The following is a 20,221-nucleotide window of genomic DNA, read 5'->3' as shown; positions in this document are numbered from 1 at the left end:
GGGGGTTTCCCAGGCCTTGGGATGCTCCTTGGTGGTCAGGGTCAGTGCAGTATGGCCCCTTGACCCTCTCCCTAGAACGTGGACACCTTGGCACTGCCCTCATGGCACCTTGGCACTGCCACCTAGCACTGCCAAGGTGCCCGGATGGCACTGTCAAGCTGGCTGGAGCACTGCCTGGGTGCCAGTACAAGGGTGCAGGGTGGCACTGCCAAGGGTCAGGACCAGAGGGGGTCCATGCCCACGAAAGGAGGTGGACGTGGTTTGAAGGATGGGGTTGTGCAGGGCAGATACATTGGGGCCTCAGGGAAGTTGGGGGGTGACGGGTGGGGGTCCTGGAAGGGAGGGGATGCTGTGGAGGGGCCTGAAGAGGGGTCCCCCCCCAGGGATCCCATAGTGGGGTGTCGTCACTTGGGGGGTGGGGTGGGGTAGTGCCCATGTGTGTGGGTAGTGACCATGTGTGTGAGGATACTAGGCAATGACTCCCACATGCTACATGGCCCACCTACCCACGGGAATCCACTTGGGATGTATGAAGTGCTCACTTAACCATGATTGCCAATTCCCTATTAGCGATGGCCTTCAGCCGCATGGCCTGCTGCCTTGGCAGTCTGTGGAGGTTATGGGTGGTCGGTGGGGCAGACAGGCAGGGACAAGGGTTACCCCCTGAACAGGTAAACAAAACCCAGGGCCTGGCATGGTGGTGCCGTGAGCGGTTCCCCCCCTGTTGCCCCTCCAGTGCCTCTTCCCCCACCCTCCTATGGCAGCCCAGCCCTGTGGAGGGTCCCCCAACCCCCGCCGAGCACAGCGCCCCCGGCTCTTTGTGAGTAAAGATGGCTACTCGGCTCCCCACAGAAGCCATTCCGGCAGGTTCACGTTTTTCAAAAGGAGTACTAATCGGCGCTTGCGTGACCACTTGCTGGGGAGGCCGATGAATTACAGGAGGCCATTGGATATGGGGTGACTCCCATTAATTCTCTGGAAATGAGGCTTAGGTGGTGACGATTGGTTTCTCGCCACGCTACGGTGAGATACCGATTTCGCCTAAGGGAGTGGGCCGGTTGCATCGCAAGCCGTTTGGTACCTGGCGCGGTTCTCGATTTTGGCATCTCCTCTATTCACCGGCCTCGTTTCGCTTGAGCGAGAGCATAACAAGGCCATAGAATTGCAGCCTTAGTCACTTTTTTGGGCCCTGGGGTGTTTCTCACCAGTTTAACCCACACTTGAATTATTTTCAGCACTGGGGAGCTGAACTCCGAGATCGAGCCGTCATTTTGAAAGGGTACCCCGATCTCTCAGTGAGCTTGGCCCTACACCTTCCACACATGGGCAGTGTCACCCCTTACACTCATGGGTGTCCCTGGGGGCCCCCTTTACACACCCCTTACAGCACTCCCTTCTGGGACCCCCACCGGTCCCACCCCCACCCTTCAAACCCTCCTCCACCCTCTTCATGGGCATTGCCTCCCTCGTACCTGGACCCTTGGCAGTGCCACCTGGGCAGTTCTGCCAGCTTGGCAGTACCATACGGGCCTCTTGCCATTGCCAGGGTGGCAGTGCCAAGGTGCCTTCGTTCCAAGGGGGAGGGCCTGGGAGAAACCTTGCACTGGCCCTGACCATCCAGGGGTCTCCGATGGCCCAGGGGACTCCCTGGATACCGTTCCTCGCTGGGAGGCCGGTGGATCCCGCGATGCCAATGGATTCTGGGTAAATTCATCAAAGTCCGTTTAAACCTGCTTTGGTATGCACCGTTTGGTTTAGCACCTTGTGGGAGGGATCCTGACTCGGACACCTCATGGGACTTGGGTGAATCCAGCGAGGTGTGAAGACTTCTGAGAAACCTGCGAGTGGGCTTTCCCGGCATTCACCGGCTGCACTGCGTTCAAGTGAGGGCGCAACCCGGCTGGTGGATCTCACCCTAAGTGTTGACGCCGAGACTGAAAATGTGCAATTCGCGTTCCTGTTGGGGGCGCTATTCGGAAAGGGAGTCGGGACCTGCTAATGCATCAGCACCCTAATGACATGAATTCAAAGCAATTCCTGGCTCAATGGGCGTTCTAACCACTGGGGCCAGTGTTAGCGCTAAAGAGCTTGGCAGCTGGAGCAGTTTTTAAGCATTCCACTTGCCATACACTCCCTGCAGTCACCAATTTGGCTCACAGAAGACGGGTTTAAGAGACCACGGTCGACATACAGCTCCGTGCCAGTGAAGAGAGGAGGGACACCCTCTTCCCCAGAATGGGCCGCAGACTCGAGCCTGCCCTCCTGAACACCATCTGGGAGCTGGTGGCAGAGGCAGTCAGCTTAAAATGGGGCAGCACTTCTGAGGCATGTCAACACCTGATGGGCAGCACCTCAGCCATACCACCCCGATCCTGAGGGGGGCACCCCAAGCTCCCTGCTACTGCCCCCAGCCCGGACAGCCAGTCCCCATCAAGTCTGACAATTATGAGGCTTTTTCAGAGTTTTTTTAGCCTCCCACCTCCCCTCCGCAACCTCTTGTCAATACTTGGGGCCCCGTGAATACTTGCCCTAATTCGCACCTGCGAGGAGTCCACCTAAGAGGAGTGGAGTATCGCGGAAGGATTGAGCATACTGTGTCCAAGCTGCTAAAGAGATTTAAATTCCATACAAATTACGGTTTTGCCTATGTCTGCCAGTGTGGGATATCGCTGCCAGCAAGGGACCGGAGCATGGCATTGGAATAGGTGATTTTGATTTCTCAGTTTTGCGCAATTTTCTGCCTGATTTGCGTTTCCAGATTGTGAAATGGCGAATTCAACCCAGGAAGCCATGGAGACAAAATTAAAATTGGAGCGAGTGGTCGCCTCACATCCTTTAAAAAAAATACCTGGATGAGTACTCGACACATCATAACATTCAAGGCTATGGGCCAAGTGCTGGCAAACGGGATTAGGTAGACAAGTCAGGTGTTTTTCATGTGTCGGTGCAGACTCGATGGGCTGAAGGGCTTCTTCCGCAATGTATTATTCTGTGATTCTGAAAGTTCAAAATGTTGCACTTTAGAAGTTGCATATTTAATTTATTTGGTACTTTAGATGGCATACCTCAGGACTGAATTTTTGGATTCATTTTTGATATTTATGTCTTGCTAACTTTATATGATCATAGTCCATGGTTATGTAAGAGGTGAAAAGCAAAACCAATTCTAATTTTGATTTGTGTCCTTCAAACAAAGGGCCACCATTTGAGAATGAGGGGACTAAATGAAACCTCTCCCAAAAGGCAATGCAGAAGGAGTAAGATAAGAATCATAGAATTGTGCCTGGAATCAATTGCTGCAAGTAGCCATGTGAAATATATGAAATAGCAGAGGGATTTACAAGGCCATTTCTAGTTTGCTGATTCTAATTTACAGTAAAGTGGAGTGCTTATCTCGTTACAGTTCACATGGGCACTGCTCCATTCAGCGTTGCCTTGGTTAGTGTTTTATATTCAGTTAGATCATGTCTGATGCAATCATTGTTGTATGTTGGAAAAGTTAGAAAATTAGCCTATATATCAAGACCAGTATTGGCTATGCTATTTATCAGCGCGCAATTTGCTGTCAAACTAAAAGTGAGGCTGTTGTCACTCGTCATTATTTATGCAAAAATGGTGCAGCCACTTGTATGCACATTGGAACTCAAACATCCGTAAGGTGCTGTCCTAGACGTGCTGTTACTCTTACCTTCACAAAAATGGCATCTCGCGATCTGTCTCACTATTGAAGTGCATTGAAAGATGTAAGGTTGTTGCTTTTGAACAGTGAGCTCTCGTTCTATCTCTCGTGACTAAGGTGACAAACATTTTATTGTCCCCTTCGCTCATGTCCCAGATGCCTAATTTCATTTAATGTTTCATTATCACCTCGCGCTTCCAGCACCCGGCGACATTAAAGATTTTAAAATCTACACATGGAACTGTAAATCTAATTAATGGCCACCACCATTAGCAAAACTACCTGTAACAATATTATTGTCCAATATTGATACAGTGATCCAGTGTCCAGGAGATAAGTTGTTTAAAAATACAAGTATTGTGAAAATTCATTGCATGGAACAATGAAGGATGCTGTATTTTATTGCAGGTTTTAGTTGAACTAAATTTAATAGTTTGCTTCACTTTAGTTTCAAGTCAACCCTTCAACCTTGGAACTGTGTGGAACAGAACATGTTAATTCCAGGCATATTTGAAACCAACACAAATTTATGGCATGAAAATCTTTCTTTTTGGTTGACTTTAAGGTTGCTGAGAATGTCGCAGGGCATTCTCAGCTGAAGAATTGAACTAATTCATCCCACTTGGTAATCTCACACAGCCCTGCAGTTCACTATTTATAATGACATCATAAACAGATCTACAGATGAATGATTGTATCAATCTTAAAATAATTCACTGTATTAAAACTTAATCAAATTTGTACTCCTTGGTCTACATTTATCACTTGCAGATTAACTAATGAAAATGTTGTATTTTGTGGCAAGCCCCAGCTGTTGGTTGAGAGCTCCATGAAGTTGAGAGAACAGCAAATGGGTTTGACTATAAAGTGAGGTTCAACTGGTGCTACTGTATGCAGATCTGCTGAAGCGATCTCAATAAATAAAGTTTTATCTTTCTGTATCTAAGGAGAGGGAAAGCTGCACATGAACACAATTTTATTTCATGTTTACTTTCCACGGGAGATTTTGTCAACCGAAAACAAAATGTCTACTGTTAAATACAATTTGCAATTGGACAGCACTTGCTGGATAATCCTGATTGCGCTAATAGCTACACAGCCAATTCAACATAATAAGTCAAGCTTGTAAGGTAATTAATTTATGTTTCTCTGAAGCGATATACAGCTATATGCAGGGATCCAATTTCTGCAAACAGAATAAATATGTTCAGGCTTTGCACCTTTTTATAATTGCCCAGAAACATGGGGAACCTATTGTTCCCTGTTGCTTTCTCCATGGCAATGCCTCGGCCAATCAGAGTCGACTTGCCAACCAATCAGCACCCTTTTCTCCTATGGTATTAATGGCTGTAATTATTTAAAATATGTAATTCTTGCGTTTATCCTGAATAAAATTTGTCATTCTTGCATTTATCCTGATGAGTGCAAGGTGAAAAGCTTTGGCAACATGGCTATCTTTTCAGTAATAAAACAAGTTAAGCACTTTGGTCAGGTTATTAACAATATAGAATGAGGCCCCGTTTTTATGAAGTGCTTTGCTCAATGACACTGAGCTATGTGATGGTTTTGAAGTTATGCCTATTTGACATTACGAATGAAATTAATGCCTTCGGATCATTGCTTGGCCTACCCCAAAATACTATGACCTAGCATGAAATGAGAAGATGTCTGGTCTTGAAGATTGAGTGTATGTTGCAGCCAAAACCTGCCACAGCTGCATGATTTTGATAGACTGCAGGGAATTTTATAAACTGGGCTTTAAATCTTGTTAATCCTAAGGTCAAAGTTGTTACATTAACAAAATAGGCCTAAAGCAGCCTTTAGAAAGTACTAAGCTGCAATGTGCAATAAAATGCCAGAGCACTTAATAAACCTTTTATAACCAAAAATGGTTCAAAGGTGAATTTGTGCGTAGCATCAAAAGCGTGCTCTAATTATTGTACTAGATTAATTATTTCCCTACTTTTTTTTAAGGTTTAGGGACTAGTACATTGGGAATGGAGGGGGTAGATCAATTAATGGGGGTGAAGATAATTGTAATGTGCATTTAGCCCACAGCAGCTCCTCTTCCAATGCCCCTCAGATGGTCTAGAATTTCTGTCTGGAGTTTCTTACCGCAGATCTGTTTCAGCTCCAGTTGGTAAATTATAATAACTGGCCACAGAACTTGCCAGTTCTCATTAGCATGTTATTCTGCACTATACTTGCAGTATTGTCACAGTTGTTAATCTTTCAGTGAGCGTCATCAGGCTTCAGTGAGGTTGAATGTATTGGCAGTCAACATCTGCCAACCAAGTTAGATGCTGTCAACACAAAAACTGAACAAAACCTCCCTGTAATTTTTTTAATAAAAACCCTGGAATGATTTCAAAGCAGCAATCTAATCATTGGATTCAGCTGACAGTTCAAAACCACTGAAGCTTCAATCTTGTGGTTCAGGGCATCGTCTAAACCTCTCCATTAGATTAGTACAACGTAATTGCCCCCAGGCATCAATTATCCTCTGTATACTCCACAAAATGTATAAGGGCTTGCATTTGCATTGTAAAACTTCAAATGAATTGTCCTTTTTTGTGTGTGAATGGGGTGGGGTGGGCTTGGCAGGAGGGGTGGGGGAGGGGGGGGGGGAGGGGGGGGGGGTGGAGGGTCGGTGAGGGTTGTTGAAGTTCACGACTAATGTTATTAGTGGTTGTCCAGTTTACATTTTAGATGCGCAATAAGGAAGATTGCCCATTGGAAATTAAATTTAAGTGTTGTCAGGATTCCAGAAGGCTGTGCCTTTTGGCTGCAAACCAGTAGTAAAGGTTACACAGGAGGTTACACTGAATTAAATTTCATTTGGTTCTTGTACAATTTACGTGAGACCTCTGGCTGTTCTTTAGCTTGACTGACCGTCAATAAAAGACAGCTTAGTATTAGCCTTGGAGAAGCAGTCGCTGAAGTAGGCAGAGGATTTTTGAAGTTGACAGAATGAAGCTTGAGGTATTGAGCAATCTTGTTGTGTCTTGTGCTTGTAACTCTATATCATCTTTAGCTGTGCTAGAAAATTACACTGGTGGCTTTATATGTTAAAGGAAAGCTTTTATTTATTTTTGTGAGTCTGGCACTTAGCTAGCTTTATCACACTCCAGTGAGAACCTTGTCCTTTTAGCTAATGAGTGAAATATTTCTATTATTTACTGACTCAATAAAATAGAGAGAAAAAGGGGGAGAGCTCAGTGCATTCCAAACAGTGTGTGAATGTCAGGTGAGTCGACATTCTCTTGTTTTAATTTTTCAAAACAGGAGTTATCTGAGCATTTAGGCTGTTTTTCACACATTTTATTCTACATTGCTCACACCGTTAACACATCACTGAACAATTGCTCCCTTGGATATGCTAATCCAAACCCAGTTCTTTAAATGGCTCACTGTTGCATGGAATGTAGATGAGAACTGGGCATGTTAAATTGCACCGTGTAACCATTGAAATTGCAATATGTAAGCCAGCAGTTAGATGTAAAATGATGGTGGATATGCATTGTTTTAATTTTAAAAAACATACAAACGGAAGTTAAAATTGTGCATTGTTCTTATCACAAACATTCCTCTTTACCTTCTTTGTTTTCTCCAAATTGGCTTTAGATATTTTTTAACTTGGGCTGAATGGTGAACTGCAGCACCTGGTGCTGACAGAGCTCAACTTGGCTCATTTATTCTGGAGTATACTGACTAATAAACCCTATTTTTGGGTCTGCTGCCAGGACAAAAGAACCCCATTTAATCCAGTTGCATAAACTCAGGGAGCCACTTCGCGGATGGAAGGCTGCAGGACTTTGAGTAAAGATCAGACCATTAAATGAACAGCTAATTTTTTTGGAGGGAATAGATTTTGGCTGCAATTGTTATTGAATGTACAAATCTGAGAATCAGTTTATTTTTTACATGTGCACAAATCACATAAGATTGGGGTTATATTGCCACTTAGACTTGGTTCTTCTGGAACTGATGTCATTACATCATTATGTATGTTAATCCAATGCCTTGCTGTACACCTGCAAATTGGTAGTGTGATTTGAAATCCCACTGCGGGGACTATCACATCTACCTTAATTAGTCATCTGACTCTCGACTTGTACCGCCACATTTGCATTATTATGAAGTGGAAAAGTGGCAATATAACTGCAGATTTAAATAAAAAATCCCCTAAATAGTTGGTGTTTGGCAAGGAGCTTCTGTAAACAAGCTATCAGACTTTATGGGCTCGGTAGTGAAATCTTAATTAATGGGTAATGTTAAATGCTTGTTGCCCATGAGTATTTTGTCAGCAGTGTATTCTGCAGGTTAAACATTTAAAATGTAGGCTTGAAGCTTCAGTGGGAGCATGACAATAAGTCTATTTATTTTTAAGCAAATATCCATCTTTACCTTCAATTAATAAATTGCTATGGGCACTGAATACTCAGTAAATACTGTATTTATAATATCTTTGTTTTCAGTATCATGAGCATTCATAGGATTGTACAGGGAAATTGAAAGGAATGTTCTTTTGAACGCAGCTGTTATGTCTTCACAGAGCAATTCCCTGTTGGTACCCGATGGTCTGCGAGGCACAGATAAGCGCAGGAATGGGCCTGATTATTCTAATGATGTGAAAAAGAGGAAGGTTGATGATAAGGATTCCATGAGCCACTATGTAAGTGCATGCAGTCTAGGCTTGAGAAACATGCAGGCTTGCCTTCAAGTGCAGAAAGTAGCTTTTTGTTAGTACATCGACAAGGGTGAAAGCTCACTAATAGTCTATATAATATCCAGAAATTAAATGAAAAATTAAACACCATATAAATACTAAATGTGAGAAATTTGCTCAGTTAGTTTGTCTGCTAATTTCCTAGAATCGTATAATTATGTATCAAACATTCGGCCCATCATGTCTTTCGAAATAGCTATTGAATTAGTCCCACTCACCTTCTCTTCCTCACAACTCTATATTCAATTTTGTTTCAGAAGTTTCTATTGAATCTGTTACAACAACCTTTTTCAGGTAGCGCATTCTGGGTCATAGCAACTTGCTCTGTTCAAAAAGTAAATTTTCCCTCGTCTCCCTTTCTGGATTTTTTAATCAGTTATCTCAAAGACTTTGGTTACTGACCTCCATGGCAGTGGTAACTGCTTCTCCCTGTTTAATTTTTTTTTTTGTTGAAATGTTGTATGTGCATGGGGGACACGCACTTAGAATATCATTAGTGATGAGCAAAAGCGCAATTGCGTCGGCAAACATTTTTGCGGGAGAAACAATTTGGGCTGAGTAAGGGGGAGGAGGAGAGAAAAGAGCCAAAAGAATTGAGGGCTGAAAATACACTGGCCTGAATATTAACATGAATGGAGGCTAAGAGGAAGCACACCTATTTCTGGCTCACAAACAGTGCTGTGAAGGTGCTTGCCTTCTCCCCACGCATCAGTTGCTAGGTTTCCCATTTGGGAAAACCAGCAATACACTTTATAACCTGCAGAATATGTTAAAACAGAGGCTGCCAATTTCATCAAAGTAAGTCCAGAAGTGGGCAGGTTCCTACAGCTCAGAAGTATCCCCTATTTAATTCTATCCACACCCAGGGCGGGATTCTCCGACCCTCCCCCGGCCGCATGCGCGGGGATGACGTCAGCAGCCGCTGACGCTTCCGCGCATGCGAGGACGTCCGCCGCCCGGCGAAGTCCTTTCGGCCCCGGCTGGCGTGGTGCCAAGGTCTTTCCTGCCGGTCGGCGGCGCGCCCACCACTCCAGCGCGCGCCTAGCCCCTCATGGTGAAGGCTTGGCTCCTAAAGGTGCGGAGAAATCCGCACCTTTGGGGCGGCCCGACGCCGGCGTGGTTCACACCACACCATCCCGCCAGGACCCCACGCCCCGCCGGATAGGGGAGAATCCCGGCCCCAATCTTTTTAAAAATAAATTGAAAGTACACAATTCTTTTCTTTCCCAATTAAGGGACAATTTAATGTGGCCAATCCACCTACCCTGCACATCTTTGGGTTGCGGGGTTAGGACCCACGCGGACATGCAGAGAATGTGCAAACTCCACACGAACAACCCAGAGCAGGGATCGAACCCGGGTTCTCAAAGCCTTGAGGCAGCAGTGCTAACCACTGCACCCATCCACACCCAATCTTGAGCACCTACTCATATTAAAATTTGCCTGCTATTTTCTAACCTCCGTCCACTTAGTAACTGCCTGTAGTCTTGAGTTAAAAGGTTCACTTTGTATCTGATGAATGCACGCTGTTGCCACTTGGTTGATCAAGCCATTATTCCTTGTTTTTAAGTATATCTGAAAATATTTATCTTGTTTTAAAGGACAGTGATGGAGATAAAAGTGATGACAATTTAGTAGTGGATGTTTCTAATGAGGTTTGTATTTCTTTAATTTTGCGTATCATACTATTCAATACTAAAATTAATCACCTTGCTGCAATGTTTAAATATTTTTGTGTTGAAATGTTACGTAGAATTTCCCTTAAAATAAAGGACAATGAAATTTAATACAAAACAATAAGCATATTACATTATTTTCATGCAACATAATAGCCCTTTCCCTCTTTCCATCTTTTTAAATATGCTTATTTGTGTTGAACAATGGTTCCATGAGTACTGGAAGCCCAAATTCCCAGACTTCAGATTTTTGGAAAGTTATTGGATTGGATTTGATTTATTGTCACTTGAACAGATGTTTTGAGACTAGTTTTCCTCAGGAAACCGCCTATTTATCACTGCCCTTTTTGATATTTAGATTTATTGTTCTGCGTACAGTCCAGGCAGATCATTCCATACATGAAACATAGAACAGATGATAAATACACAATGTAAATACATAGACATAGATATTGGGTGAAGCATACGGAGTGTAGTATTACTCATCAGCAAACTTGTAGATATAGTTGGAGGCACATTTTGCCACACAGTTATGTGTGTGTAGGGAGTATAGAAGGGGTGTGTGGGGCCCTGATATCGAGGACTATCATGGAGGAGGTGTCGTTGTTTATCATTACTGATTGTGGTCTGTGGGTCAGGAAGTCGAGGATCCACTTGCAGTGGGAGGAGCCAAGTCCTAGGTTTTGGAGTTTTGATGAGTTTGGTTGGAATTATGATGTTGAAGGTGGAACTGTAGTCCATGAATAGAAGTCTAACCGAGGAGTTCTTGACCATATTTGATTACAAAGGACATTGCAGCTGAGCTTGATTCTATTTTCAATTGATCTCTACCCACAAGCACTATTCAGCACTTAATAGTAACATGAGCAGAAACCCTGACTGATATTTACCCCCACATTTTGTTCCAGGCACTGAAGCTAATTGCCTCCTTGCTGAGATCAGCAAATTATTCAGCACAGGGGCCAAACCTTGGAACTTCTCCACATAATCATTTGTTTTAACCGCTAATGTTGGAGTTCTGGTGAAGTCTTTTTCATGGTTTTGTTTTTCCATGTTCGTGTAAATGTATTGATTTTAACGTGATGTTGTGCTGTCGAATGACTTCCCCATCTATTGTCATATATATCATGGTAAAATATATGCCGGTCCATACATCTTCCAGAAGCCATTTCAATGTCTCGTCTCCCATTTTGCTATGCTGGGATGGAGTGTAAACACCACACAGCCAGTCACCCAAGGCCGAAATTGAGCCCGAGTCCCTGTAAGGCAGCAGTGCTAACTATGGTGCCACCATTTGCCCATTCTTGGGTGGGAAAAACGGAGGGTAGACTGCCAACAGCACTGCCAGGTTTTGCTATTGTCTTTTTAAACCCTTTGTCACAAAAGGAAATGGGTGGGTCCCACTGCATCATGGTCGTAGAGCCTGCCCCACCAACAACTTGTGGTTTTAAATGACCAAGGCGACATTTTTAAAGGACACCCTGATATAACTGAATAAAAATTGAAATGCACCATCCCCACCGACCACAGATATTCCACCCCTCCCGTCATGGAATTCCCCCCCCCCCCCCTGGCAATTCACTCTAAGTGATCTGCATGACCCCCTTCAACCTGGGGGCTGTATTCATTTGTGTGCCTCCAGCTTGCCAGATGCACATCATGGGGTGTGTCGTCACAGCTAAAACTAAACACAATACTCCAGGCGAGGCCTCACCAACGTCCTGTACAGCTGCAACATAACTTCCCAACTTCTATACTCGATGCCCTGACTGATGAAGGCCAGCATACCATAAGCCTTCTTCACTGCCCTGTGATTCCACCTTTAGAGAACCATACACCTAAACTCGAAGGTCCCTCTGTTCCACGATACTCCCTGAGGTTCTACTATTCACCGTGAAGGTCCTACCTTGATTTGACTTTGCAAATTGCAAAACCTCACACTTATCTGTATTGAACTCCATTTACCATTTCTCGGTCCATTCCCCCAGCTGATCAAGAATCTGCTGCAATTTTTGATGACCTTCCTCACTGTCTACAAAACCACCTATTTTTTGCAATTTTACTGATCATGCCTTGTACATTCTCACCAAACCACAATGGGCCCAGCACTGATCCCTGAGGCACACCACAAGTCACAGGCCTCCAGTCCGACAGGCATCCTTCCACCATTACCCTCTGCTTCCTACCTTCAAGCCAATTGTATATCCAATTTGCCAGCTCTCCCTGGATTCCATGTAATCCAACCTTCCAGAGCAGCCTACCACATGGAAATTTATCAACGGCCTTACTGAAGTCCATATTGACTGCATCTACCGCCCTGTCCCCGTCAACCTTCCTGGTCACTTCATCAAAGAACTCGAACAAATTTGTGAGGCAAACCTTCCCCCTTGAGAATGTTCTGCAGCTGCTCCAAAATATCCTTGACCCTGGCACCCGGGAGGCAACACAACATCCTGGACTCCTGTTTTCGGCTACAGAATCTCCTGTCTGTCCCCCTAACTATCGAGTCTCCCATCACTACGGTCCTGTTTACCTATATCCTTTCCCGCTGTGTCTCCGAGCCAGTCATAGTGCCACAGATGTGGCAACTGCTGCTTTCACCTGAACGGTCATTTCTCTTCTCTCCCCCCCCCCCCCCCCCCCCCCCCCCCCCCCCCCCGCCTCCAACAGTATCCAAAACGGTATACTTGTTTACAAAAGGAATGGCCACAGGGGATTCTTGCACTCTCTGCCTGCTCCCTTTGCCTTTCCTAGTGGTCACCCTGTTACTCTTTGCCTGCACCTTAGGAGTGAACACCTCATTAAAACTCTTATCTATAAAGTGCACAGCACCCCAGATGATCCTGAGTGTATCCAGCCCCCTAACTCGGTCTCTCAGGAACTGCAGCCAGGTGCACTTCCCACAGGTGTAGTCATCAGGGAAAACGGAATTTTCCCTGAGCTCCCACATCCTGCAGGAGGAGCATATCACTGCCCTCATTGCCATCCCAACTGCACCAAGACTAAAGAAGAAAGTTAAGAGGATGTTACCTGGGATTATCTGTATTCTGCGGAGGCGCCACGAGCCAAAGCCTCACCACTCTACTGCGTATTTCCTAATAGCGCACCTCTCTCTCTCTCTCTCTCTCCCTTTGTCTTTCTCTTGCTTATGGTCCTCACAGTGACTGTTTTTTTTTGGTTTGAGGAGGAGGGAGGGGGGGAGAACACTGAAGTGGAGTTTGGGCTTTAATTGTCCCTTGACAACCGCTCCTCCAGGAACCACTTTCCAGAAGCATTGACCGCCTGATGCAAATCTTCCCCGCAACAGCCAATCAGCTTCACAGCTCTGCTGCACTTGCCTCCACTCGAACACAGAGGGTGTCTTGCTGAGGCCCACTTCCTGGAAGCACTGACTGCCTGATGCAAATCTTCCCCACAATAGCCAATCAGCATTGTTGCTCTGCTGGACGCTTGCCTTCACATGAACACGAAGGATGTCAAGCCGAGGTCCACTTTTTGGAAGCCCTTAATGGGAACAGCTTTTCATTCTGAACCATAACCAAACATTATCCAAACTTTTCATAACCTTGTACACCTCTGTCAAATTCCCCCTCAATCTCTTTCCAAAGGAAACAACTTTTCCAACCTAAAACTGTAGCTAAAATCTCTCATCCTTGGAGCCAATCTTGTAGATTTCCTCTGTACCATTTCAAAGAACTTCCTGAGGTTTGGTGACCAGGACTGTATACAGTACTGTAGTTCTGACGTAACATGAGCTTTATGTATGGGTTCAGCATAACATTTCTTGTTTTGTACTTAATATTTCTTATTTATGAAGCCCACAAGCCGACATGCTTTACTAATTACTCTCAACCTTTCCTATCACCTTCCAAGATCCGTGCACACTTTTTATTATCATGCTATTTTGTCTATATTGCCTCTCCCTAAATCTTCTTCCAAAATGCATCACCTCCACCTTCTCTGCTTTCATTGCCATCTGTCACTTGCCTGACCAGTCTGCTGCACTATTTCCTCTTTCAGTCGATTGATATGATCTTCACTGTCAGCCACACCTCTTAACATCACTGTCTACCGTCCTCCTATCTGAAAAACAACCATGTACCATGATGAGCTGTTTTCAGTCCTTAAGCCAATTTTTATCCAAGCTAATACGGACTGCATGAACTATGTTAACCAACCTTCTAAGTGGTACTTCTATTAATTTGTGGTGGCATAACTGACAAAAAGATATTGCATATGTATATGTAGGACCCATCGTCGCCACGTGGCAGTCCTGCCCATTCACCGCGTGAGAACGGCTTGGATAAATCTCGCCTACTCAAGAAGGATGCTTCCAGTAGCCCGGCTTCCACAGCATCTTCTGGCAGTTCCTCATCACTCAAATCCAAAGAGCTCAGCCATGTGAGTACCAGATGTAACCCTTCTCATTTAGATCATGCCAGAAGTTGCACAAATTTTACTCTGGAAATTTTGAAAATTGATATGTTGTCTGAAAAATGTTTTGGAGCAGAAAATATTTATGACTTCTGTTATGTGTAACAAGATTGAATATCCAAGCAACCCATTCATAATTGTGACTTTGCAATGGTTTTGTGTAAGTTGCGAAATGGCCCTATTGTGTTTAGAAAAGGGAGTAAACCATTGTCTTGATATTTGGCTTTGGAAGTAGTTGAAACAAATCCTATTAAGATAAAACATTTATGCATTGTTAAGCCTTGGAGGAGATTTTTAAAAACAAGATAATTAATACACAATTAAAATGTGGTACATATGATTGAAAACTGCTTATATTGTCAAATGTTTTGATCCTAAATTAAACTAGAAAGCAATTTATTATCTCCTGGCACTTCTGTTAGCAGCTTAGATAAATTCAAACATTTCACTTAGTATCAAGTTCAGATCTAACGCCACATGCTGATATTTATTGGTTCAAATAGTTAAGTTTGGTTTTACTGTTGTAGAATGCACTAACATTGTTACCCCAGGATGCCAATGCATACGTTACCTTCTCTTTGCCGTTACATTTCCAGTATGTATTGGAAAGCCTTTTTTTTAAAAAAAAGTATATTTGTTGAGGTTTTTAACATTTTAACAAGCAACACAACAAAACCAAAATTCTGGTTCGGCACAGCAAGCAAAAAACAAGGCTCCACTTACCTGAATACAGAAGGGGACAGGTGAACTGCAGTATAACAAATTTGATACATTTATGCCTCTATAAGCCCAAGCGGAAAACAAAGGAGAAACACGATAAGGCCATGAAAACACAGTAAAATGGTAAACACCTTATTATGCAGCGAATGCTCACAATTGCCACGAGAGTTCAAGATAAATTTTTCACGCCAGGTTCGGGTACACACCAATATATATCTTCCTCAATTCCAGCAGCGCCAGAGGCACCAATGATGCACTGCAACCTCCTCTCCTTGGACACCAGACCCATCTGTACCCAGGCAGGAACCAATAATGGATTCTTTATATGCCTAAAAAAAGGAAAATACATGAGAACCCCAGCTCTATCACACAATGCAACATAACCCTAGTCTCGGGTCCAATACAGAACCAGCATCATTCCACACATTTAGACAGAGAGGACCATGTACGGATAATGACCAGTGCTGCCAACACCTCCCAGGAAAACAAAAAGGAAGGAGAACTAGAACTACCAAGAGTGGATCACAGGATAACAAAGAATCTGAACCACACTATCAGCCTGTAATCCCCCGGCACACACCCATCACCCATTAATGAAGAAGCGAACAAGCTGCTCATTTAAACAAGAAAGCATCCTGACCATTGGCGGGGGCACCAGGATATCAACCGAAGTACAGGACTCGGCTCAACTCGAGGCCACCGTGCATTGAAAAAACAAAACCCAGACTCTTGGGAGGTCCATAATAAGTGCCTTCGAGAAGGGACATCCCAAACTCCAGAGGGCAACAGGATACCAACCAAATCACCGGTCCTGGCCTTGCCCAATGCACATTCGGACACACAGGAAACCGTATCCTCCAGCACACTCCAAAACATACACTCCAGCTGATCCTGCACCTCATCAATCACACCCAGGGCAGTGCATCACCCCCGTCGACACCAAAATAAATTACACCACCCCATCGACACCAAAAAAAATTACACCTGCCCCAGCTGGGGAGATCCCCTCACCGAAGAAGGATCATCAGGACACCCAATAATTGGGCACCATGAAAGTTGCGGGGGGAATCCTCCACTCCGGTACAATAAGGGGAACCTTCCATAGACCACCAGACCAGGATTCATAGCAGCACACTTCTCACCCAGATGAAAAGGAGAAGAAAAAAAAAATAGGAAGAACACCTGAGCAAACTTCAGAATATTAGCCACTGCACCCCATCATGATATTAAAGGAAATAACAATGTTGCTTCAACAGAGACACAAACACTGCTTCCACATGGAAAATCCAACCACAACGAGGAGGACACCACATAAGACCACTTGCAGGAGGGTGCCTAACACCCCCATCAAACATATCCCCACACGAGGGAAGGATTCCAACAATGTACAGGCATGGCAAACCGTTTAACTCTTCAATAAATCAGACAAGGATTGACCAAACCCACCTTAGCGTGCGCTGCCACTCAATTCTTCCTATTCTAGCTCTAAGGAAAAAAAGGGACTCCAAATGCACTCCAACCTCAAGGATCATCAGCAGGAACATAGTCTTCCCAGGATACGTAATCTGCTCGTGCATCGAAGGAGTCAAGCACGGATTCTTAGATTTAAAATAAGAAAAAACAAAATAAAGACCCGATAGAATTAGCTCGAAAAGGGGGCAATCTTCAATCTCCATGAACACTAAACTAACTCTACCGCCCAACCACACCAACCAACACCCCTCACCCTGCCATGACTCCACTCATCTCCATTATAAATGTGATAAGAAATGTCCAAAAAGCTCTCTCTTCCCATAACCACAAGGATTACAACACATAATTAAAGAAAGGAGTAATACTGTGCAGAGACCACGGGCGGGATTCTCCGACCCCCCGCCGGGTCAGAGAATCGCCGGGGGCTGGCGTGAATCCCGCCCCCGCCGGTTGCCGAATTCTCCGGCACCGGATATTCTCCGGCACCGGATATTCGTCGGGGGTGGGAATCGCGCCGGTTGGTGGGCCCGCCCCCCCTGGCGATTCTCCGGCCCGCGATGGACCGAAGTCCTGCTGCTGGAATGCCTGTCCCGCCGGCGAGAATCAAACCACCTCTCTTACCGGCGGGACAAGGCGGCGTGGGTGGGCTCCGGGGTCCTGGGTGAGGCGCGGGGTGACCTGGCCCCGAGGGGTGCCCCCACGGTGGCCTGGCCCGCGATCGGGGCCCACCGATCCACGGGCGGGCCTGTGCCGTGGGGGCACTCTTTTCCTTCCGCCTTCGCCATGGTCTCCACTATGGCGGAGGCGGAAGAAACCCCCTCCACTGCGCATGCGGGGGGATGCCGTGAGCGGCCGCTGACGCTCCCGCGCATGCGCCGCACGGCAAAGTCATTTCCCGCCAGCTGGCGGGGCGGAAATCAGTCCGGCACGGGCCTAGCCCCTCAAGGTGAGGGCTCGGCCACTCAAGATGCGGAGGATTCCGCACCTTTGGGGCGGCGCAATGCCGGACTGATTCGCACCGTTTTTGGCGCCGGTCGGCGGACATCACGCCGTTTGCAGAGAATCCCGCCCCACATTTCAAAGAATCAAATCAATATGGGGCGGAATTCTCCAACCCCCTGCCGGGCAGGAGAATCGCCGGGGGGGGCGGTGTGAATCCCTCTCCCTCCGGCTGCCGAATTCTCCGGCGCCGGGGTTTTGGCGGGGGCGGGAATCGCGCCACGCCGGTCGGCGGCCGCTGGCAGCGACCCCCGGCGATTCCGTTTTAGGCTGGTCCCGCCGGCGTAAATTAGACCAGGTACTTACCGGCGGGACCTGGCTCTGCGGGCGGCCTCCGGGTTCCTCGGCAGGGACACGGGGGGGGGGGGGGGGACTGGCCCCGGGCGGTGCCCCACAGTGGCCTGGCCTGCGATCGGAGACCACCGATCCGCTGGCGGGTCTGTGCCGTGGGGGCACTCTTTCCCTCCGCACCGGCTGCTGTGGACCTCCGCCTTGGTCGGTGCAGAGACAAACCCCCCTGCACATGCGCCAACTCACGGCAGCCGGCGGAGGCCCTTCGGCGGCAGTTGGCGCGGCGGCAAGCCCTTTGACGCTTGCTGGCACGGCGCCAACCCCCCCGGAGCCGGCCTAGCCCCTGAAGGTGCGGAGGGACCGCCCGCCCTGCCGGGTAGGGGAGAATCCCGCTCATGGTCTTTGCTAGAACCGGATAAAAGGTGACTCTCTCCCTCGTACACACACCTCACACGCCCTTGCAGGAGAAAAGACAACAACAGATGATCAACAGCAGAATCATAAGGGAGTAACGCCAAGGATTATTGAAAAATTGCAGGATAATAACACCATCTATGTTGCTCGATAAAACCATGACAGGATCATTGCGCACTCCTCAGGATCTCTCAAGGATACCATCAAACAAAGCACCTTCACTGACGCCATGCCGGTGCCCAAGAGATCCACAGCCTTGGCACCAGCCAGCGGGGTGACTCTGCCACCTCCAACCCCTACGACGAGAACAGGATAATATAGAGCGAGTGGTTGGGGGACTCAACCAGCTCTAGGCCTTGAAAACCGGGTACACTTTGCTCCATCGAACCTGATATGCCCAACCTCCAAATCAAGATTACTAAAGCATGGCAGCCAATTTTCAAACTCCATCGGGAATTCCCCTCCCATTTCTCGACAGAGACTAGGCTCATGGACATTCCTTGTCCAGCCCCTACATCCCATGCCCTTCCGCATAGGTGACACATCATGCAGTAGGGTCTCAACAAATCGAAGGTGGGCCCTCACCAGGGTAGGTGTTCATCGAATGCAAGGATTCTTGTGCGCTCCACCATTCTCCCACGGATACCTCGCAAATCTTCAAAGTGAGCTCTAAAGATCTGCACAAAGCTGAGATCCTCATGAGAACAATATTCTCAATTGCGGCCATCATCCCAATGCACACAGCACTGCCGAGGCAAAGGCCCGCTCACCAGCAACAACTCCACTGCCAGCTGGGCCCCACCCCAGCCAACACTGACCACCATGGTCAAATGAGAACTCTTTATGTTTTAACTCAGTTCCTCATCGCAAAACTCCAATCAGGATCATCCATATATATGCCAAAAAAAACACAATTATGAAATCTGCGCTGGGAAAAAAATAAAGGATTGAAAGAAGAGCAGAGCCAGAGCTCACACAAACGTAGCCGCTCGCATCACGTGACCCTTCCCCTCCCACCCCCCTTCCCCTCCATCTTGTAAAGCATGGTTGAGAAAGTCCTGCATTGATCTATAAACATGACTGAGAGGAGGCAGTTGTGATCTGAAATGATCAATGTGTGCCTGGCCTAAAAGCACGTTAATGCAAGCTGCAACAGTGAATCAACTACACAGGACTTTATTTTACTTTGCAACCAGAAGTTTTGCCCAAGTAATGTCAGCTCAAAACAAACTAACCTTCTCGATTCCATTCGCAATCTAATCTGAAATCTCAAAATAGCTGGAAAGTATTCATTCAGATATGTATCATTCATGCTGCAATATACAGAATGTGTACTGTAGATGTGTACAGGTACATCCTGTGTTGAATTTAATTTACGCTATTTTAAAATGTTGATTAATTTTCCCATCCCTCTCGGTTCATGGGGCCATTGTTGCCTCCCCCCGAATCTATCTTGGTCTGTGTTGGCATTATTCTCTCCCTTCCCAGACTGCACTGAGACACCAAACCCAGCTACCCTTCAGTATTAGCCCTGGCTCTTACCTGATGCTGATCTGGCAAATTGAAAGCTGCTGTATAATACAAATGGCAACTTCCGATCTCGCAACACTGAGGTCAGGAATTCCTGAACTAAGCAGTATTATTCCATCTCTAGGGCACCGGCAGCTTCAGGTAACAACTGGAACTTACTAATTGTAGCTGGTTTATCCTTGCTGAGAATGGGCCCGGTTGCTTAACCTTTTGTTGAAAAAAAAAAGGATTTTGTAAGCACATGGTCAATGTTGCAATGTTATGTAATTGAAATAA

At 46.2% G+C, this 20,221-nt stretch overlaps 1 protein-coding gene across 3 annotated transcripts in view; it reads left to right on the top strand.

Annotated features, from left to right (window-relative positions):
* The window catches only part of LOC140429532 (transducin-like enhancer protein 1), a 145,435-nt gene that overhangs the window by 84,997 nt on the left and 40,217 nt on the right, over positions 1-20,221 (top strand). For all 3 annotated transcript variants that reach the window (XM_072516652.1, XM_072516651.1, XM_072516650.1), the window contains 3 exons: positions 8,235-8,354; positions 10,010-10,063; positions 14,333-14,485. In XM_072516652.1, the coding sequence (XP_072372753.1) occupies positions 8,235-8,354; positions 10,010-10,063; positions 14,333-14,485 (327 nt within the window). The remainder of the gene's footprint in view (positions 1-8,234; positions 8,355-10,009; positions 10,064-14,332; positions 14,486-20,221) is intronic.

This window comes from Scyliorhinus torazame, chromosome 9, assembly GCF_047496885.1.
Source record: "Scyliorhinus torazame isolate Kashiwa2021f chromosome 9, sScyTor2.1, whole genome shotgun sequence".
NCBI classification, from domain to species: domain Eukaryota; kingdom Metazoa; phylum Chordata; class Chondrichthyes; order Carcharhiniformes; family Scyliorhinidae; genus Scyliorhinus; species Scyliorhinus torazame.
Note: the sequence above shows the minus strand (reverse complement) of the source record. Positions and strands in the feature narration are given on the sequence as shown.